Here is a 19,734-nt window from a genome sequence, read left to right as displayed (position 1 = left end):
TCCTCTAAGTGGCCATATCAACACCGGTGCAGTTACTATGGCAACCTTCATGTAATGCCTCTCAGACCTCACAAACCAGCCTCAGTAAACCTTGCGGATGATGGAAAGTTGTTTCCTCTTATAAATTATAAGCTGCAAATAATTTTTCTTTCATAAATCGTTCTACTGAACTTGATCGCACGAGGGCTGTTTCATCCTTGCATATTCAAACAGCAGTAACACTGGGCAGTGGTGTAGAGCTCTGGCAGTGTAATGGCTGGTGTTTCCAAGTGCGGATTAGTATCGCTGATTAGTTTATAATCCCTGTGTTTTAAGCACTAAAAAGCAGTTGGATGATTCATGTGACCTTCTCAATAAACCCACCACAGCCCATGTATTCTGCACTAAATAAAAAACAGGGTCGAATGGATGCTAACGCTATCAACAGAATGGCAATGACTGACATTATTGGACACCAAATATATTAGTATGCTCTTGTGAAAAAGAGTGTGCACACATTTTTAGTTGTAAAGTTTTGCATAACAGAGCATATTTTTTAAATAACCACAGTAACCACAACATCAGATGAATAACAACATGTCATATTATACTGTCTTTTTTTATTTAATAAAACTTAAGACAAAATCCAGAAACTGTGTGTGAAAAATTAGAGTACATGCTTACTGTTCCATTGGATTTAAGAGGGTAAGTAGCAGACTGATCATCAGTAAGTGTGAGCACATCTATAAAAGCAGATTTTTTGGCAGTTTGCTGGTCTGGAACATTTAGATGTGTGTTAACATGGAAGAAAGATACCAATGCCAATGAGGAGGAACACGAGCAATGAACCTAGAGAAAGAGTTGATGCTGCCCATCAATCGGAGGAGGTTTATGAAACATTTTCTAGGCAATTTATGTCTGTTATTCTGTCTGTTATTCTATTGCGCGAAAGTGGAAAGTTGCCAATCATCGCAGGAGTGGACATCCCAGCTAACTGCAAGGTCAGATCATACAATGAGAGAGAGATTGCAACAAACACAAGAGCTGCATCTTAGACAATAATGCACAGTGCCAAGTTTGGCGATAACCAAACACAGCATATCAGCAGAAACACCTCATACCAGCTGTAAAGCACAGTGGTGGAAAAGTGCTAATTTCGGCTGGTTTACAGCCACAGCACCTGGATCAGTGTGTCCACTATGAACTCCTCTATGTAGCAAAGTATCCTAGAGTCAAAATGAGGTCATCTGTTTGACAGGTACAGCTTGGCTGAAGCTGCGTCATACAATAGGAGAATAATCCTGAGCATGGCGGCAAACCAACAAAAGAATGCCTAAACGAAAAAGAATCAATGTGCCACAATGGCCCAGTCTAAGCCCAGACCTCAACATGATTGAAATGCTGTGGCAGCACATTAAGAGCGTAGTGCACAATTTAGTGGCCACAAACCTCAATGAACTGAAGCAATTTTGTAAAAAAGAGTAAACCAAAATTTCCCCAAATTAATACTTCGAGTTGCTGCTGAAAAGGTTCTATAACCTCCTGAACCCCAGTGCTTCTCCAATTTCTCTCAGTTTTTTTAAAATAAATAATCGCAGTGCTTATCTGAGGTGGTGTTTTAATAATCTTAAACCTGGGAAATACAAGATAGTTGGGTTGTTTTCATTTTTTTTGTCCTGATACACAAAACCTTCACGACTGTATATCCATCTGTACATATAGGACTAGGGTAGTGGTTGCATTTGTTTGAGCACAAATGCTGTAACAACAGGTGTAAACCATCTAACGGACATATTTGTTTGTAAACAATAAATACATTTAGGTATATAATTGCCGTTTTATGCCTCTGGAGCCGTGCCAGTATTTTCCCTTCAGCTAGTAGGCACGCACCAGCTGATGGAATCTCTGTATTACAGTGTGAAGTCCATTATCATGCATTAATGGAAACCTACTGTCAGATCATATCTATGTCACCTCAGGCCACCCAGTGATCCATGCCATGTGTCATCACCCTGACTTATCAGCTTGGCAAAGAGAAGTGGCAGTGTTTTCATTTTCTTAGCTCTGCAACCGAGCACAAAAAAGTATTTTTGCGTGTTTGTGCCGTTTTTTTTAAAGGCATCCATCTTTTATTGTTGTAGAAGAAAGCAATGCAAACTATAATCTCATCAACAAATGGATGAAAATGTCAATTCAGAGGACTGGTCACTTCTTTATAAATGACAGGAGACGCAGAAATAAAGTAAATATGGTGCACGGTCAATTTTATTGATGTACAGACCAATAAATAACCTTTTTTCATGAATAGCATTCAAGAAAAGAGTTTGTCACCACAGTATATAAGGAGTGCAAGGGTCATTAGCTGCTTTGTACCATTACTGTTATGCAGATCTGTCCTTCACTTTTCAGTCCATCTACAAACAAATATCATCAGCCAGCAACAAACAAGTGAAGGGAAACAGTCCACAGCGGAAGTATACAGAAAGATATTATTTTATAACAAACATAACCTTTTCCCATTACAATAAATATTTTATTTGTCTAAATCTACAAAAACATAGCTCAAATTCTAAAACTATACCTTACATACCTGGGGGTATTAACCCTGGAATTTAAAATAATTCACGTGAATACGGGCGTGTGATAACATTAAGCAACATAGTGCATGTTCACAGTTTGTGGGCTTACCTATACACTTGCTCAAAATAAGCCATTATACCTTTTTCATGTGAGATATATGATATTTTGCTAAATAAACTGCACAAGAATGAAAAGCAAAATTAAAGACATCAACAAAAAGGTGACATCATTTCCGAATATTTATAATTCACTTAGAGAAAAAGAAAACATTGTTAAGTACCTTTGGATGTCTGGCCACCGGTAGAAAAGCTCAAAGGCTGCATTCAGCTGTGATAGACCGCCCAAAAGGGGAAAACAGAGAAGCGTAGCACTTTATCCGACCAAATTGTTGACATCTAAGGCCTCAGGATTTAGTAAAAATGCAGAACCCAATTCCTGATTCCAGATTTTCATCTGACTTATTCACACCCGTGCCTGAGACATTTACTGCTGCTTAGTTTAGTGCTCTGCTCGTATAGTTCGAAACAGTGGTTCTCAAAGTAAAGCCAGGGGATCCACAAGGGCGAAATTATGAGCTAAAGACAGATAGATTGTTTTCTATCATTTAAAAGGGATTGGAATCATTTGCAGCACTAAATTGGGTGCACCCCATGTTATATTTGGGCCAATAGAAACTCTGGAATGATTATGACAGATGATATCAATCTTATGTGAAACCACTTACAGTGCTGTGAGAAAGTCCCCTTTCTGATTTCTTACTCCTTATTTATTTCTTTATTTGCATATTTGTCACACTTGAATATTTCAGATCATCAAATAAATGTTAGTGTTAGAAAAAAATAACCTGAGAAAACACAAAATTTTATTTTTAAATGATTATTTCATTTGTTAAGGGAAAAAAAGGTCACCAAACATACTTATCCCTGTGTGAAAAAGTAATTGTCCCCCTTGTTAAATCATGAATTAACTGTGATTAACCACATATTTTTGGAAAACAACACAGAGAGCCTCATTCTGACACTGTTGTGTCTCCTTTTCCAATTTAATGGCAAATCCAAGAGGGGATTCAAAGGATAAAACATGGACTAATATAAGAGATGTAATGACTGAAGTTCAGTTTAGTTGGCTACACTCAGGCCTGATTACTATGAGACCTGCAGAATCAATAAATCCCATTAACTAGTCAACTTCGCCTGACCAGGTGAAGTTGACTACTTGACACTCATGCCACAATATAAAGAAACGGATGAGAAACCAATTCATGGTTCCATTAATTACAATGAGTCATCCAGATCCTAAAACAGCAAAGGAGCCTCAGACCATGACACTACCACCACCATGCTTGACCGTTGGGATAATGTTGTTTTTATGAAATGCTATGTTAGTTTTATGTCAATATGTAACACAACAAAAAACCAAGTTATTTACTCATTGAAGGGTTTTTTGTTGTGTTACATATTGACATAAAACTAACACAGCATTTCATAAAAACAACATTATCCCAACGGTCAAGCATGGTGGTGGTAGTGTCATGGTCTGAGGCTCCTTTGCTGTTTTAGGATCTGGATGACTCATTGTAATTAATGGAACCATGAATTCTGTACCAGAATATCCTATAGGAGAATGCCCAGCCATCATTTTCAGCAGGTTATGCAGCAGAACAATGATTTGAAACACACCAGCATGTCTAAAATCTGAATGGCTCAAATAATTATCTCAAACTCTTGACTGTAGTTCTTACTGCCAAGGCTGGAACAACCAGTCATCAGGTTTTGGCTATAATCGCAAAGTTTTGAGTAGCTATTTTTCCTTAATAAATGAAATCAGCATTTGAAAAATACATTGTGTATTTATTCATATTGTCTTTGTCTAATAATAAAATTGATCTGAAACATGTAAGTGTGACAACTGTGTAAAAAAAGGACGGGGTGCTGTTTAGCTTGGCTTGTTAGCCATCTAAGTAGCAGACAAGCATTAAGAAACTGAGTTATTCAACATCATCCAGCGATTCTACCACATCAGCTAATGTGGTGTTACGATTGTTAAGGGCTTCTTGAAACATATTCTTTAGAGGTCCCTGGCCCCAAAAGTTATGTAATGCTATGTGAGAGCTATGTTTTGTATAAATAGGGTGGAAGTTCTATGACAGAAGTCCATTATAAAACAGTCCTATGCTACCTCGATAAGAAAATTTGCAAAACGTCTTGAGGGCTTGACAGAGCTACCTTAGAGTTACGGATTCATGGAATGTTCCTCTGTTTCTTGGTTGTAGACCTCAAGGCTGAATCAATTCAAAATCATTTTGGTCCATCTTCTCCAGCATGTTAGTGAGTCTTGAGCTAAGACCTTTTCTCTATAATCTTCAGAAAATATTTTGCAGCAGTACAAGAACAAATAAAGCATCTGTGTCTGAACAACTGTTCACATTATCAAATCATGAACATTACTGTACGATTCATAAATATTGTACGTTATCCCTGAAAGAACACCACCATTACCACAATGGTGCCTCTCAATGCACAGTTTACCCTCTCATCTCCCTGTGCTTTCTAAGCATTTCTCAATCTGAGAAATGTAAAATATGTTCTCAGCCGACGGCAAAGTCTTTACTTTTTATGGATGTCCTCATGCCGGATGATCTTGTAGGTAACCCAGTAGAAGACATTGAAGATGAGGAAAGCCAGAGGAAAAGCGGCCCGTGAGATCGTGTCGATCCTCTTGGCTCTGTCCACAAACTTTTTCCTCATGGTGTCTATGTCCTTTGAGGCTGATTGTTGAGGGTTGGGAGCTGGAACAGCATTTTTAACAGCTGAGCCATCCTTTGTTGGCAGACATTGGCTCATGTTGTAGCCGGCAAAATTAAAGCGGCCTTCACGCAGATCGTCATCCTGAAAAGTGACATGCACATGTGGATGAGTTTGCTAGAGCTTTTTAAAAGCCTCCAGCTCAGATGTTAGGCTTTACTTTGTAATGACTGAAGGTTTTTCAACAAACCCACATGAACATGAACATTAATCATGAGATATTGCACTTTCAAATTAATTTAAAATAAACTCCCAAGATAACCTGATGCACAGTGGCGAAAAAACATTTACAGAGATTGCTTCGGGAGATGAATCTTAATCCATCCATCCATTTATTTCCTTCTGCTTATTCAATACAGGGTCACAGGGGGGGGTGAATCTTAATTCAGACAAACAGCAATAAAGGTGCATGTGTTCAGCGCCCCTGACAAGTTTCTATGGCTATGATAGCAAATAGAGTTAGAGCTAATAGGAAGTCAGCAGTTTTGCAGGTACCGGGATAACAAAACAAGACCATTATTATTATGTTGTATTCTTTTATTCTGAAGGAACTATAGCAGTTCCTCCTGGGTTGCACATGAGACTTCCTTTTTCTCCATTTAAAAGATTGTCATTCAAATCAACAGCTGAAACATGGTAATTGCCACATACTTGTAGTTAGAATATGTGCTTTTTGTGATGTAAAACTAAACTGACTCACACTGACAATTCACCCAGCTCTTTGGACAAAATTTGGTAGAAATCCATCCATCACATCTGAAATCACAAAGGCCAGTATCACGGTGGCCACAGTCAACAGTATGATGACCTACATAGACTCTGAAATATCATTTCTCCTTTCCTTTTGAAGTTTTTTCCCTTTTTGTCATGCAGTCCAAATAAAACCAGTGTTTTATTGACTGACTTTATATGACCTCATGCCTCCTGCCTGCCGATCACCATGAGTGTTAAATCCCTGGAGTTTGGCTGATTTTATTTTGGGACTATTTTTCCGACTGAGCCTACTGCCAACCCCCTTTCTCATGGACAGTCTGCCTGTGTATGACCCCTGCTCTGCCCATTAAAACAAGATTTATAGACTTTTATCCAGAGCTCTGTCCGATTCCTGCATTGGAGTCTGCCCTTGGTTCGAGCACATTATAGTTAGGCTGCATCTTTCTGGACTCATGAGCTTTATACCAAATTCTAAAGTAATTCACTTGGTAAATTTTGAAATATGAGTGAAAATTTTGACTTTCGGCATCTTAAACAAAAAAAAGGGCATGAGACTTTACATACCTGATCTACTGTGATTCATGCTCTGAGCCATACAAATGTTTTACAAAATTTAAAGCAATCCATCCAATAGTTAATGAGAAATTTTGTTTCAGACCAAAGAGGTATTATTGATGCTCATCCTCAGAGACACACTACTTCTTCTTCATCTTCTTGTTCTTGTTCTGGTTTCTTCCTTTAGGGGTTGCCACAGCAGATCATCCGCCTTCATCTCACCATATCACTGGCACCTCTCACACCAGCCCTCTGCATGTCCCCTTTCACTACATCCATCAGTCTTCCCTGTAGTCATCATTTTTTCCTCCTGCCTGACAGCCTCATATTCAACACCTTTTGCCCAATATATCCACTATCCCTCCTCTGCCCACATCCAAACCATCTTAGCTATGATAATCAGCATGTTTGATTTGGCAAAGGTTTTACATCAGATGCCTTTCCTAACACAACCCTTCCTATTTATCCCATCTTGGGAACGGCACTAGGAGTTCAATGGCTTGTGGGCCCCACCTGTCACTGGGTTCCCAGAGACAAGCTGCTAATGTGGCTAAAAAGTTTGAAGAGCAACCATGTGAAAACTTCGAAAGCCTACCTTGTGATTCCTTCTTTGTCTTCGCCTCAGGCGAAGGAACTCTTTCTGTTGCCTGGAGACAAAATTAACCCCAGCATATTCGAGCAATGCAGCAAATACAAAGAGCAGACACACAGCCATCCAGATATCAATGGCTTTCACATAGGAGACCTGGGAGAGAAAACAGATGTTTTTTTGTTAGATTCTTCAAGCTGACAGCATTGGCTAACAGTTAAAATAAAGTGTGAATGTAGCCTTTAGCTGAGAACGCTATTTAATTTTTGTATTTCTCTTTTATTAATATTAAACTTGAGTCCTATGTGTTGTTGTCTATCAGTTGTTCCACAGCCACTTTCTGTGTTTTTCCTTTTATTTTGCTCCTTCAGTTAATTGTGACCTCTAAATAGCTGTAATTACAGATAATGTTTGCTAACAAGTGTGTCAGAGCTGCCAGCAGTGTCAGTGATTGCGTGGCTTTAACAGTAGCAAATAATTAATGTCTCAACTGCTAAAAGAAAAAGAACTGTGGCATTACTTTGTACCTGTAGTTCCCTGACTTTGATCTGGTTCTTTTGAGAAAGTGAAGATGAGGCTGAAACCTTTTTCTGCTCATCAGTGTGACCCCATCCTTTCATGACAGCTGATTAGCATGTGGAGAAACATCTCTGGTTCTAGAGGGCACTTAAGGCATATTGAATTATTGTCCGTGCACTGAGGCTGTCAAAGGCTTGCCTTTAAATATTTATCAGCATACGTGTCTTTCATATGAGAATCTCTGACGAGGCTGAGGCCTTTTAGTGCTCATGTGCAGACTGATGTGTGACTGATCATCATCTGACTCGTGTTGTTTCTGCAGTACCTTTAACACTTGATACAATTTTTTTTGTTATGCCTTGAAATGACCACAGTTTATGACAAAAATGTTACATATTGTGAACTGTATCAGGCCCAGCTGTGCTTCTACAAAAACACAAAAATAGAGTATCTTATCCTCTGATGTATTACAGTGGCTTTCACAACAGCTCTGAGCTGTAGTTTAAACAGTCCACTGTGGAGAACGCTTTGATTTGCTTTGTTTGTTCTCTCAATTGGTTCAGTGTTTATTTTTGAGTTATAAATCCATCCTCTGTGTGAAATGTTGATGCCTGAGTCTCACACTAAAGGAGCAGCACCCATTTTCAGCTCATTGCACTGACTGCCTAAAGAAGAAATAGTAAAATCTGTTTGATCCACTGGTTGCTTTTGTTTCAAGGTACAGCTGGGATTCTAGGTGCCTACAGCTACATTAAAACTGCAGGGACCTACTATCTTTTTAATAAACTATGAATGCTTTCTAGCAGTGTCAGACAGAATTTATTCAAATGCCAATTATAGTTATGGTTATAAAATCTATTTTTTCCTTGATTGCATTAATTCAAATGATAAATATTTATGACAACCACTCAAACAATATAATTACATAATGGATGTAAACGTACAAAAAATGTAAAAACTCAGAGGTGGATTTATGTACCAGCGATCAGTCTTAAATAGCAACATTTGATATTTAATATTTAAACTGCAATTTGACTTCATACTGACTGCATTGTCCATCCTCCGCTCTCCTAGCTGAGCGGCTGAAACCTGTCCAGGATGTCATAGAGTCAGAGGGAGGGTCTCGAGTCTATCACAGGGCTCACCCAGAGAGACACACATCCAATTAACTTAACAAGCATGTCTTTGGACTGTGGGAAGAAGTCGGAGCACCTGGAGACAATCTTGCCAGCAGACATATATTTAACTTGCATATCCATAACAAACTTTTACTTTTAAAAGAAATATTAATCTTTTAGGTTACTTCCTGTGTGCTCTCCGTTCTTGCTTTAGAAAATTTACCCTGTGATATGACATGAAACACTTTGGCTAATCACAAGTCTTTTCAGACCAGATCAGGTGAGTTGTACAAATTACTATAAACAGCAAAGACATCTGTGGGAACATGGTTCAACGTGAGACGCGAATGAGAAATATCTAACAAAACCTAGGACTCAAGCTTCATATGTTTTTGCCACATACAAGACTTGTGCTTATCTGCTGGAGGAAAACAAACAAAGGTTTTACCTTTGGAAGAGAAGCCCTGGACCCAGAGCTTTGGGTGGTCATGGTAAGCACAGTGGTGATTCCCAGCGCCACTCTGGCTGGAGCAGCATCCATATTAATCCAAAAAGACACCCATGAGAGGATGACAATGAGGAGAGAAGGAATGTACATCTGGATCAGGTAGTAGCCCATTTGGCGCTCCAGGTGGAATTTAACTTCAATACAGGTAAACTTCCCTGTTCATCAACAAGAAAACATATTTAAAAATGCAATTCAGCCATCAACCTGGGAGAAATGTCAGCTGTTTGAAACATAGACATAAATGCTGACCGGTGTTGTAGTGTTTGGTACAGTAGCCCAACTCCTTCTCATCCCTCATGATAAACTGAGGCAGGGTGAGTCCCTCCGACACCTGTACTGCACCGTTCTCCAGCCACTCAAACACCAAGTCATTCATGGTGTATCCAACTAGAGCCAGAAAAGAATGGGTGAATTTAGTAAGTAGATTCTCATTTTAGAAAGTGTAGCAAAAATCTGGAATATAAAAAGATCAGCACTTACAACTTTCCAGTTGCATCGTACAAGTTTGGACGTCCATTGGAAAGTTCTTCAGATCCATCGGGCATGATAGAATGAGAGTCAACCTGTAACATGACACAAGGTCACAATGTAAAATGTAACAAACAACAGTGTTATTTGATGTCAAAAGAAGGCTTATTAACACTCAAACTAGCAGCTCGACATGCGTATTGAAAGAAATCTTGAAAAATTAGATTACAGTTGGTACTTTTTTTTAGTTGTATCAGGTATTGGCTGCTCTTTCTCCTGTGTCATAACCTCCAACATATCATGTAGGATACCCTTCAGCAGGTTCCTATTACACTTTCATTACTGCAACTTATTGTTTCTGTGATGCATTGTGGTCCACAGTCTGCTCACTCTGTCATTTTTCTCATGAATGGAGACTGCAGCTAACCACCTTTCATTTTTCTTCTTGGCCCGCGATACCTTAACACCTGAGCACCACTCAGAGTTGAGCCGCTTTCCAAATGGACTCAGAATTGATCTGCTTTATATCGCATCGCTGCAGAGAAAATTGGATGTTGCATGTGGCTTTTGTATTGTAATAAAATACAGCACATTTTACAAGTTTTTTTTCTTTTTGGCCTGTACTTGTGGTGGTATGCATCCTAAGTTTTCAAACATCTTTTCATATTTAATAGAAGACCAGCATGGAGAAAAATACCCCCTTCCTTCTCAGCTCTAAGTTTGGGCTTTACTTTAGATTTTCACCAGCGCCCCTGAGATTTATTTGTCCTCTTGCAGTCGTATTGCACATGGGAATGTGCTGCAGTTCAGAAAATTATACAGTTTCAAAGAAATGATCACAGTGAGATAAAAATCTGTTTCAAATTGCATGCTGCAGATTGACAGTCTTTGATGTTTAAGAGAAAGTGTAAGAAAGGCAGTAAGTGAACATGTCCTGCGGTAATCTGTGCATTCAGCAGAGATTTCTGCTTCAGCTACACTAATATCAAATTGTGTAAAAGGCAAGTTATTATTGCCGCTTCCTAATCTACCAGTTATTTTTCCTCGTTTTGTCCCTTTAGAGAACATTGGTGGTGAAAAAATGTCCAGAAACTATTTTGTGCCAATATCACAAAAATAATAATTATTAAAACATTTTCAAATAATGATGCTCTAGTGCAGTTCTTCGGTTTTTTAAAATTGTCTTTAAAAACCTGTGAAGTACTACACCTGATGCTGTAGAGGACAGTCCCATCCTTGAAGATCCTCAGCAGCTTGTTGTCCGTGGTGACGTCATGGAAGTTGGCTCCTTTCTCATTGGCGAAGAAGAGGTCAGGCTTCCATATGGAGTCCAGCATAGATGGGTCCAGGTCAAGGGAGGAATCTGGGTATTTACTGTACGCCAGCCGAGGGTCATTCCACTTCTGCCGCAGGAAGATGTTCACTCTGTAATCCTGCGGAGACGACAGGCGGCTTTGCATATTTTGCAGCGCAGCGATTCAGGTTATGAGAATGCATGCTGATGGAGGAATGTCAATCACTGGTATCAGTTTTTAATACTAGATAACCTTCTTTTTGACAAAGTAAATACAGGAAATTTTGTATTTACTTTTCTAATACACAAATCATAAATGAAATGCATCTTTAGACCAGAAAGTAATGAATGTTTTTGGTGCTTCCAGTGTGTTTTGATGATCATTTTTTAAACTTTTATTGCAATTCAGAAGGATCGAAAGCAATCCTGTAACATCAGTAATAATCCATGAAACATAATAAAAGGAAAATGAGTGACAAATTTGTTCCAATGCACATTTTGCAAAAATTATATCATTCAGCAATACCATCAAAATTAATCTTAATTATCATACATTTGTTCTAATGGCAACTTTCATGACTACGTATTGTTGCAAGCTGCATTCACAAGCCACTGACCTCACCATAACCTTTCTTATTCAAAATTATGCAAGAGAAGCTAAATGAGGTGTTTATCAGATGCAGAGCCTGAAGAGGAGGCATCTGACAGCACAGTTAGCAGTAGACTGAGTGTCACACAGCTCAATGTAATTGATATGTCACGATGATGAGAAGCCCTTATGTTGCTTGACATTTTATCAGCATATTGGCGGTTCCAAATATCTGCATGCCCGTCTTAATACTGTGTAATTCCCTGGCAACCGTACATGTTCCACCTCCTGCGCAAATTATCATTTTCCATTTATGATCTAAGTAGTTATTATCACAAATTACGATTTGATCCTGATTAGTTTCAGTGCAACCCTGCAGGTTTTATATTTTTACCCTTCAGGGGCTGGATGCCTTCACACCTCATGCATTGCACATCAGTTTGTTTGAAAGCCCCAGCCCCCCACTGTTAATTATTGGCTCTGCTTAAGTGACTTGTCAGGATTTGTTGTATGAAATAGTAAAACCAGACTCATGGGAGCAGAAACCAATATTTGACTGGATAGCCCGCCAATAAACTTTTTGATGGCAAAGAACTAAATCTTATTTAATGAATAGGAAGACATGGCATGGAAGGATGTTTTAAAAAAGGTCAGCAAGGCTAAGTAAAAACAGGATGATTCAGTCGTATCTCCATAGGAGAGGTCAGGGCTTTAAAACATGTCCAAATACAACGCTCAACTCACCATTGTAGTTTCTGCTATAGAACCAAAGCTGTTGATAAATATGTTGCAGGTAACATTAACTGGTGGACCTGCAGGTTGAGGAATAGATAACATATTGACACATTGTACAGGACAAAAATCAACCAAATACCAGAGGAACTCACCATAGTTGTCTCTGTGACAGAGCCGAAACTGTTGATAAAAATATTGCATGTAACGTTTACAGGGGGACCTGTGAAATGGAATGACAATGACATGACAGGAAAAAGCCTTAAACCATACGTATTATAAAGGATGACTGGGTTTCAGGTGGGGAAGATATTTTGACAGGAAAACGTAAAATATGCATTCACAGAACAAGCGGTGTTTTGAACTTTTGTTTTTGAGGGAGCTTCGGGGCAGGAAAAATCTATTAATTAGTAAAGGCACCACTGTGTCAGCTTAATGTTATAATGATGCAGTGATGTCTTGTAGGGTAATGTAGGCAATCTTTCAAGGTTGTCGTGCTGTAAACACATTTTTCTTGTGTTTACACAACACAAGAGGAGACGTGCACATGCAGATAGGAGCATGCACACAAACACAAAAGTACCTTTGGCTGGATAATCAATTAGAAATCCCCACAAAATGTAATGTTAAGTACTCTATTAACTAAGAGTTGTTTCAGTATAAACAAAATCGCAAAATAACTGGTTTTGGCTTCGGAAATGTGATTATTTTATGTGACGAATTTTGATTTGGATGATGAAGCTGGGATTGTCACTGACATTCCCTTTCTTTTTACTAAACAATTAATTTCTAATCAACTGGGAAAGTCATCTAGAGTATTTTTTTTAAAAGTGAAAACACTCTCTGGTTGCAGTTCTACAACAATCTTTTCTTCTTTGTATCAAATCTGAGCAGTTTCTCTCCAACACTGTGAGTAAGAAGTGCCCGGCATGCTTTGATGAATAGTGTCATCTTTTTCTGTATAGAAGAGGCTGAGCTGAAATCTCTTTGCGAGGCTTGGCAGGTTATGTGCCATTTAAAGTCAAAGCAAATCTTTTTTCGCTCTCTCTCTCTCTCTTTTTCTCTCTGATAAGTGGAGCTGTAAGCCCTTCCTAGTGCCCTTCCCCTGTGTTTTCTTCATCAATATTGCATGGAGCTTGGTATTAATATTTGCCTCAGTTTGTCGTTAGCTTGCTACATTTAACAGTGGAAGCAGAAAAATATGGCAGTACCTGCTGCTGACGACAAAACTCACGCAAAGGAAATCTAGGGCAACCTTCAGAAAATGAGTTCAACACTCTTCAAAGTGTGACTAGCAGGTTCAGAAGCAAAATCATCTATTTACGATGAAGTGAGCTCATGCAAATGTTGGGGGGGGGGTTCTTGCCAGAAAATGTATGCGTGTGCATTCAGAACTCTCTCTCTCTCTCTCTCTCTCTCTCTCTCTCTCTCTCTCTCTCTCTCTCTCTGTGTGTGTGTGTGTGTGTGTGTGTGTGTGTGTGTGTGTGTGTGTGTGTGTGTGTGTGTGTGTGTGTGATCAGAATAAAGAATAACCGGAAACATAAAATCAGGCTTTTTTTCTTTTTGAAGGCTAGAAGTGATGCATCATCCCTCAGCAAAAAAAAAGAAAAAAAATGCCAGCTGGTATTAAGCAGGCTATCTTCCTCTTATCTTGAGTCCATCTCAGCAATAAGCATTTTTTTCCCCTTTGCCTCAAATGGGAAGGAAAGATCTGGGCCATGTGTCTCTGAGTCTGATTAGCTCCTGTGCTGTACTGTCTGACTGCTTCAGCTACCCAACAAGTCCCTGTCCACCTGACCCAGCCTGGAGTGGGCCTGAACGCCGCTGGGCTAGCATCTTCTCACTCAGCTCTGTTCCAGTGCTGTGATGCTGTGTCTGTCCTCAGCATCACAGCAGCAACAACAACAGAGGAAGTCAGTAGCCTGCAGCCTTGCCACGGGGGCACCATCCATCATTTGGCCTGTCATGGTGGCATCCTTGTCTACTGCAAGAACCAATTTGTTTCTCTGTGACGGAGATATTTACAAGCATCCGTTTTAAATGATGTTATCATGATGGGGATTCTGCTTTACACATTTTCAGGAAATGAAAACATGCACGCAATGTTATAATGAGGAATTAATTTGTGGTTTCATTCAAGCCGGAACAATCATGTTACTGATGACTGAAGTGATTGTGTGTTCTGAGTCATTTTAGTGAATCATATAAGTAAAGATGCCCAACTTGCTGTGTTTCTAGAAATTTTTGGGGCGTGTGGAGATTATGTTAAAACATAAAGATCGTGACAAACAAACCTTTAAAATTCGGTCTTATTCGCGCATCATACCCAGACGTGCGACCCATGAGTGAGTCCAGAAAGTCTGATGGAGACAGGTTGGAGGATGATCTGGAATCGTGCTCCTTGGCGTCCACAACTCTGGAACGCACACATGGTGAGAAAAATCACTGGATCACTCAAGTCAGAGCTCAGAATCGGGAGTTAAACCTTATCTTTCCCCTAGCAGCTGCCTCGCAGTGGTGGGCACGCAGAGCGAAACCAGAAAAAATGCGTTAATTGGCACAAACGTATCGGATGGGATTTCGACGTCGTGGGCTTCTCCTCTAAGAAAGGATTATTCTGTTGATAAAGATTCACGCACAGATACCACACCACGCTGTAGCCATGTTTTAACGCAATGTTGAGTTGCCAGAGGGGAAGGGAAAATACCATCACACGCGTAAACGTCTCTGTCACCATTTAAGTACAAACCAAATTTCCCAATACGAATATTATTTGTATTAATAATATTTTAGTTAGAGAATAATCTAGACAAAACAATCGATGATTAAAATCTTAATCAAGAAAGAGTTTTGAAAATAAAAGCACATCATATTCAATTACCAACTTTGTTCAGAAATGTCTTCACTGTCGCTGCTCTCATGTCGTTTCCCTAACATCGAAAACTTCTAACATCTAAATTTCCAAACTTTACTTGGAAGAGACAAAGTGTTTCACGGATATTGAATCAAATGTGTTTGATAAATAGATTCGCCTACCTGAAATTGTTTGTCTCCATCAGATATATGAATAAAGCTGCTAAAACCTTAATAAGGGAGCGATTCATTCCTGGTGGTTTCCCCATGTGCTCACTTTTCTATTTCTTCCATATGTTTACATTAGTCAAACACATAATCCAGATAGGGACCCCGCTTTTTTCCGGACTAAGTCGTGGGCGTTTGGGTCTTCTTTTGTCACAGAAATATACAGGAGACATTCCTCAACGCGGTTTCATGAAACTCCCGCAAACAGATTTGTCGAAGCGTAGGTGTGAAGAGACATCAGTCCAGTGGCCAGACGTAGAGAAGGTGAAACTCCAAGACGCATCAGCTGGAAGCTCTGCTTCGGTGGCGCTGGCTGAGATGTAAGAGCGGGCTTTGAGAAGAACAGCCCGTTGGCTTGCGTTGTTACTCATGAAGTGAGATCTTTCTCAGGTGGGGGGAACGTCAAGGAATGAGAGAGGAACGCCTTTTTCTCATTTCAGCACTTGGACAGCTCCCGGTTGAGTTACGCGCAAGCGCAAGGCTTAAAAGTGGCGGACGTGAGTTGGTTTTCAATAAGTCAAATAAACGAGGAAGGTAATCACTTGAAAGACACTCAGAAATTGTCTCCATTGTCTTTAAATGACGACGCTTTTAAATGATAGCATTTACCTCACGAGATCGGCTTAATGGGGGAACTCTGGGAGCGCGCAGCTGCGCGTAAGAATCAACTGGTTTTAGAACATTCCTTGTGTTTTCTAGAGATGATGCACGGCGTTTAAGCTGAACGGTGGTGTGGGCTTCTAGTTAAATCGACATCTACTTAGGATCTGATTTATTACAAAGCAGATCTATTCTTCAGGGCTGCCATTATCATATTACATATTGTGGGTGTATAACATAAAACTGACTGTGTGACTCTCACTCCGTTCCTGTCTATATATTTGCAGTGTTGTTGTTTTTTTTTGTTCCCACCCAAATGTGTTTAGAGCAACCTACGTCCTCACAGATATCAAGAGTGTAAACAAAGGAGGACGCACTAGCGAGATGCTGCTGGGAGAGTATTTGGTACCCCGGTTGCCCTGGAAACAGATTTCCAAGGCACATCATTGGAAATGCTGAAAGGTTGGCCTCCCAGAGCGAAACCGAAGAGAAGCTGACTGACAAACACAGACGGAGACAGCAGGAAATAAAGGCTACTACAGGGTGGCTGTAGCCTGAGGGTGGAGGAACTGAGGTTTAGAAGGCCGCCACACAGATTTGGGTGATAACTGTTCAATATATATGTATATAAGCTGCTGGTGGTGATGCAGAGAGTGGATAGGGACCTGGCAGTTTGAGGATGTGAGTGGGCTGTGAGGCTTTATGGACCACAGGCATGAATGACTCATTCCACATGAACGCACAGGCATGTGGTGAGGAGGAAGCAGCTAAACTTAGTGAGAAAAGAAAATATTTCATTCACTTCAAGCCAAGTGCAGGACTCCTGTTGTAGGATTACTGCCAGCACATCACACGCTTATTGCACTTTAGCCCGACACTTGGCTACTAACCAGTTAACAGATCATCTTAGCCCTTCTCAGGTCAAGCCGTCACTCCCCTCACCCCACCCCACCGCCAACCCCTTTAATGCTGTCATAAAAGTGTCACTTTGTATCTTATGCTCAGGAAGGCATGGCTTGCCAAAGTCTGCAGATTTAACATTGATGTCTCAACAGAGGTCTTGCGTATGGCTTGTTCTGAAGTATTATAAATACTGAATGATTGCATGAATTATTGAACAACTGGCACATGTACTGTTTTTCATAAATACGTTCAAGTTAAAAACAAAAACAAAAAAACAAAGTTTGTCTTGTCTTGTGTCAACCATTTATGTGGATAACTCCACTTGTGAGCGTGTCTGGTTCAAGGCAATAACACCTATAAAACCCGGTATTTTCTCTAATGAATACATTTCTCTCTGGTAAGAGCCAAAATCGTCTTTGCACTCACGCCCTTTATTTCCCATCTTTGAGACAGGTGCACTTGGCATGTCTGTGTAATGACACCAAACCAGAGCTTCAATTGGCCATTAGTTTCCATAAGGAAAGACTTCAGCCCAGGTGGGTCACATAATTAAAGGAGAACAAGTCAGATCTGCTTGTCACTGAGGCGAGAGAGTGTGTGTGTGAGACAGAGAGAGATGTGGGCCTCTCTCTGTGAATAAAACAGGACAATCCTTTAGACAAGAAATGCCTGTCGGTCTCATTTATCCAGCAGTTTTCATATAGCTATTAAAATTACAGGCTCGGGACAGGCGCTATTTTAAAGCTTCCCACCCACAACAACAAAGACTGGTTGCTGCTGCCTGTTATTCTTTGGGGAATTAGAGGTTTTACATCATCAGCTTTATTGTGATGTCCATAAGGATTTGCTGCACAATTTATAACTATGAAATTAAACGAAGGGGCTTCAACTTTATAATCTCTCTCCTATAGAATTGCAGCCAAAACTAATGCTTGTTTACTTGTTTACATTTATTATTGTCCATACAACTATTTATTTAGGAAGAACAAGTTCTGTGTTGTCTGGGTAGGTGGTCATTATTGATCCTCATCAGCAACTGCGGAGTTGTAGACTGACTGGAGAGCTCACCTGGAAACAACAAGCAGACTTTACACCACCCTGATGCTCATGTGCACTGGACTGAAGACAAGTGGGAGCTTCGGAGTATCCATTGCCTCATCGATTCTTTGTATCTTTATCCCACTTAATGACTTTTCTGCTCTATAATTCAACTCATGGAGCTGATCTCGGGGCCTAGCAGGGATACGGAGAGGTAACTTGTGGCTGGAGCTATTTTAGAGAGACAACATGCCGGAGAAAGAATGCAAAGGATTTAATGAGGGGATTCTTGAAGACAAGCAAGGATTTGAGAATTCTCTAGTGCCAAAACACCCAACACAATTATCATAAGCTCTCTCTCACAGCGAAATGAAGCTATTTTGAGGTTCCTACATTCCACACAAGAGAATGATAAAGTCATTTAGATTATACAGTGCAAACAGTTTGTCTGCAACGCGGTCACATGAAACAATGTTTACTCTTCTCTAGGTATTACAGCTATGGATTCATATGAACCCCAAGCCAATAAAAAGCCTAAATTCTCATAAGGATGCACCTCCTTATAGGGTGTGTTATCCCTCAAGCTGAGTGAAGAGAGCAGTGGTGGTCTTCACTAAGACTCATCTGTCAATCACAGCGTTGCTTCATCAGTAGGAGCACACTGACAGCCAGAGAGCCTTTCTCCATCACTGAGCACTGAAGACCCACTGATCCACAGTCTAGACCCCCATCCATCCTCCACAGTCACTCCATGTCTACACATTTAAAGAGATTAAAAGAAACAATAAAATGCCACAATGTTTCTACAGGATGTACACATCTTATCGAATGCACAGCTCAGTTTCTTAAGCAATTACTTTTTAAGCAACAGTGAATCCATCGTGTTTTACTTAGATCTACATGTCGGGACATCTCCCCCTGAGTTCCAGTTTCTGTGCAGTCACCCGAGCATCAAACAGCTCATCTACACGTACTTTTTTCTTGGCCAATGTCTGCTCCATGTTGACACAAACTCATAATTTATCTATTTCTGGCTTGTAGGCTCGTCTCGCCGAGAGTTGTCACACTGGTTGTGCTGCTGTCAAAATGATGCAAGAATAAATTGAAGACTGAATGCAATTTCAGTTGCTTAACTGGTTTCAATCAAATTTTCATTTTCACTGCCTTTAAAAAAAGATATTTATGGAGAAAACCGATGAGTGCTCTACTGAGTATTCTCAGTATTCTCTCAGTGGGAAAACTTCTGTGGCAGAGATAGTGTCATTATGACATGTGCCATTTAGTGGTGTGTGTAAAGGTATACAGTTAAAAGCTCACTGGCAGAATACAAGATTTGATGTGCTTGCACAAATATTAAAATGATTAGCATGCAGCCTGTCAAATGGAAGAATGCATTAAAGATGACTTGCTTGTCACATTCAGAATCAATTTGAGCAGCATACTGTTCCGGAGAGGTTTGTCTATGATGTTTCCTGCCCCAGTCGGGAATTTTAAATTTAAATACTGCTTAATGTTGAAGAAATACAAAGAGGCAAAAGATTGCTGACAGCCCACAGTAACATTGTTTGCCATTATCAAGCATCAGTGTCTTTCTGACTGAACCAGTGTCACGTCTCGTCTCATTCTCATCATGTGTGTCTTGCTGTAAAACTACCAGAAAGGT

General features: G+C 39.9%; 1 protein-coding gene across 5 annotated transcripts; it reads right to left on the bottom strand.

Moving 5' to 3' along the window:
* Nucleotides 1-4,053: 4,053 nt before the first annotated feature.
* On the bottom strand, nucleotides 4,054-18,168 carry glra2 (glycine receptor, alpha 2). 5 transcript variants are annotated; one of them, XM_040005708.1, is made up of 9 exons: nucleotides 15,486-18,168; nucleotides 14,744-14,865; nucleotides 12,605-12,672; nucleotides 11,044-11,267; nucleotides 9,847-9,929; nucleotides 9,616-9,753; nucleotides 9,307-9,521; nucleotides 7,228-7,377; nucleotides 4,054-5,447 (listed from the first exon to the last, which is right to left on the bottom strand). In XM_040005708.1, the coding sequence occupies exons 1-9, from the start codon at nucleotides 15,569-15,571 to the stop codon at nucleotides 5,166-5,168; spliced, it is 1,368 nt and encodes a 455-aa protein (XP_039861642.1). In that variant the 5' UTR covers nucleotides 15,572-18,168; the 3' UTR covers nucleotides 4,054-5,165. The 5 variants fall into 5 exon arrangements, with proteins under 5 accessions (XP_039861642.1, XP_039861641.1, XP_039861646.1 ...); XM_040005707.1 differs by lacking the exon at nucleotides 12,605-12,672 and adding an exon at nucleotides 12,462-12,529 and having other exon boundaries at nucleotides 15,486-18,166; XM_040005712.1 differs by lacking the exon at nucleotides 15,486-18,168 and adding an exon at nucleotides 12,462-12,529 and having other exon boundaries at nucleotides 14,744-14,855.
* Nucleotides 18,169-19,734: the final 1,566 nt, after the last annotated feature.

Source organism: Simochromis diagramma, unplaced genomic scaffold (genome assembly GCF_900408965.1).
Source record: "Simochromis diagramma unplaced genomic scaffold, fSimDia1.1 OVJJ01000501.1, whole genome shotgun sequence".
NCBI classification, from domain to species: domain Eukaryota; kingdom Metazoa; phylum Chordata; class Actinopteri; order Cichliformes; family Cichlidae; genus Simochromis; species Simochromis diagramma.
The sequence above is the reverse complement of the archived record's forward strand: the minus strand, read 5'-3'. Positions and strand labels throughout refer to the sequence as shown.

Excerpts from the sequence above, each read along its gene's own strand:
- glra2 (XM_040005708.1), bottom strand. The coding sequence starts at position 15,571 with ATGGGGAAACCACCAGGAATGAATCGCTCCCTTATTAAGGTTTTAGCA. Across the intron at positions 11,268-12,604 it reads CTGTCACAGAGACAACTATG|GATTACAGAGTGAACATCTT; the intron begins GTGAGTTCCTCT and ends TCGTCTCCGCAG. Across the intron at positions 9,522-9,615 it reads TACCAAACACTACAACACCG|GGAAGTTTACCTGTATTGAA; the intron begins GTCAGCATTTAT and ends GTTGATGAACAG.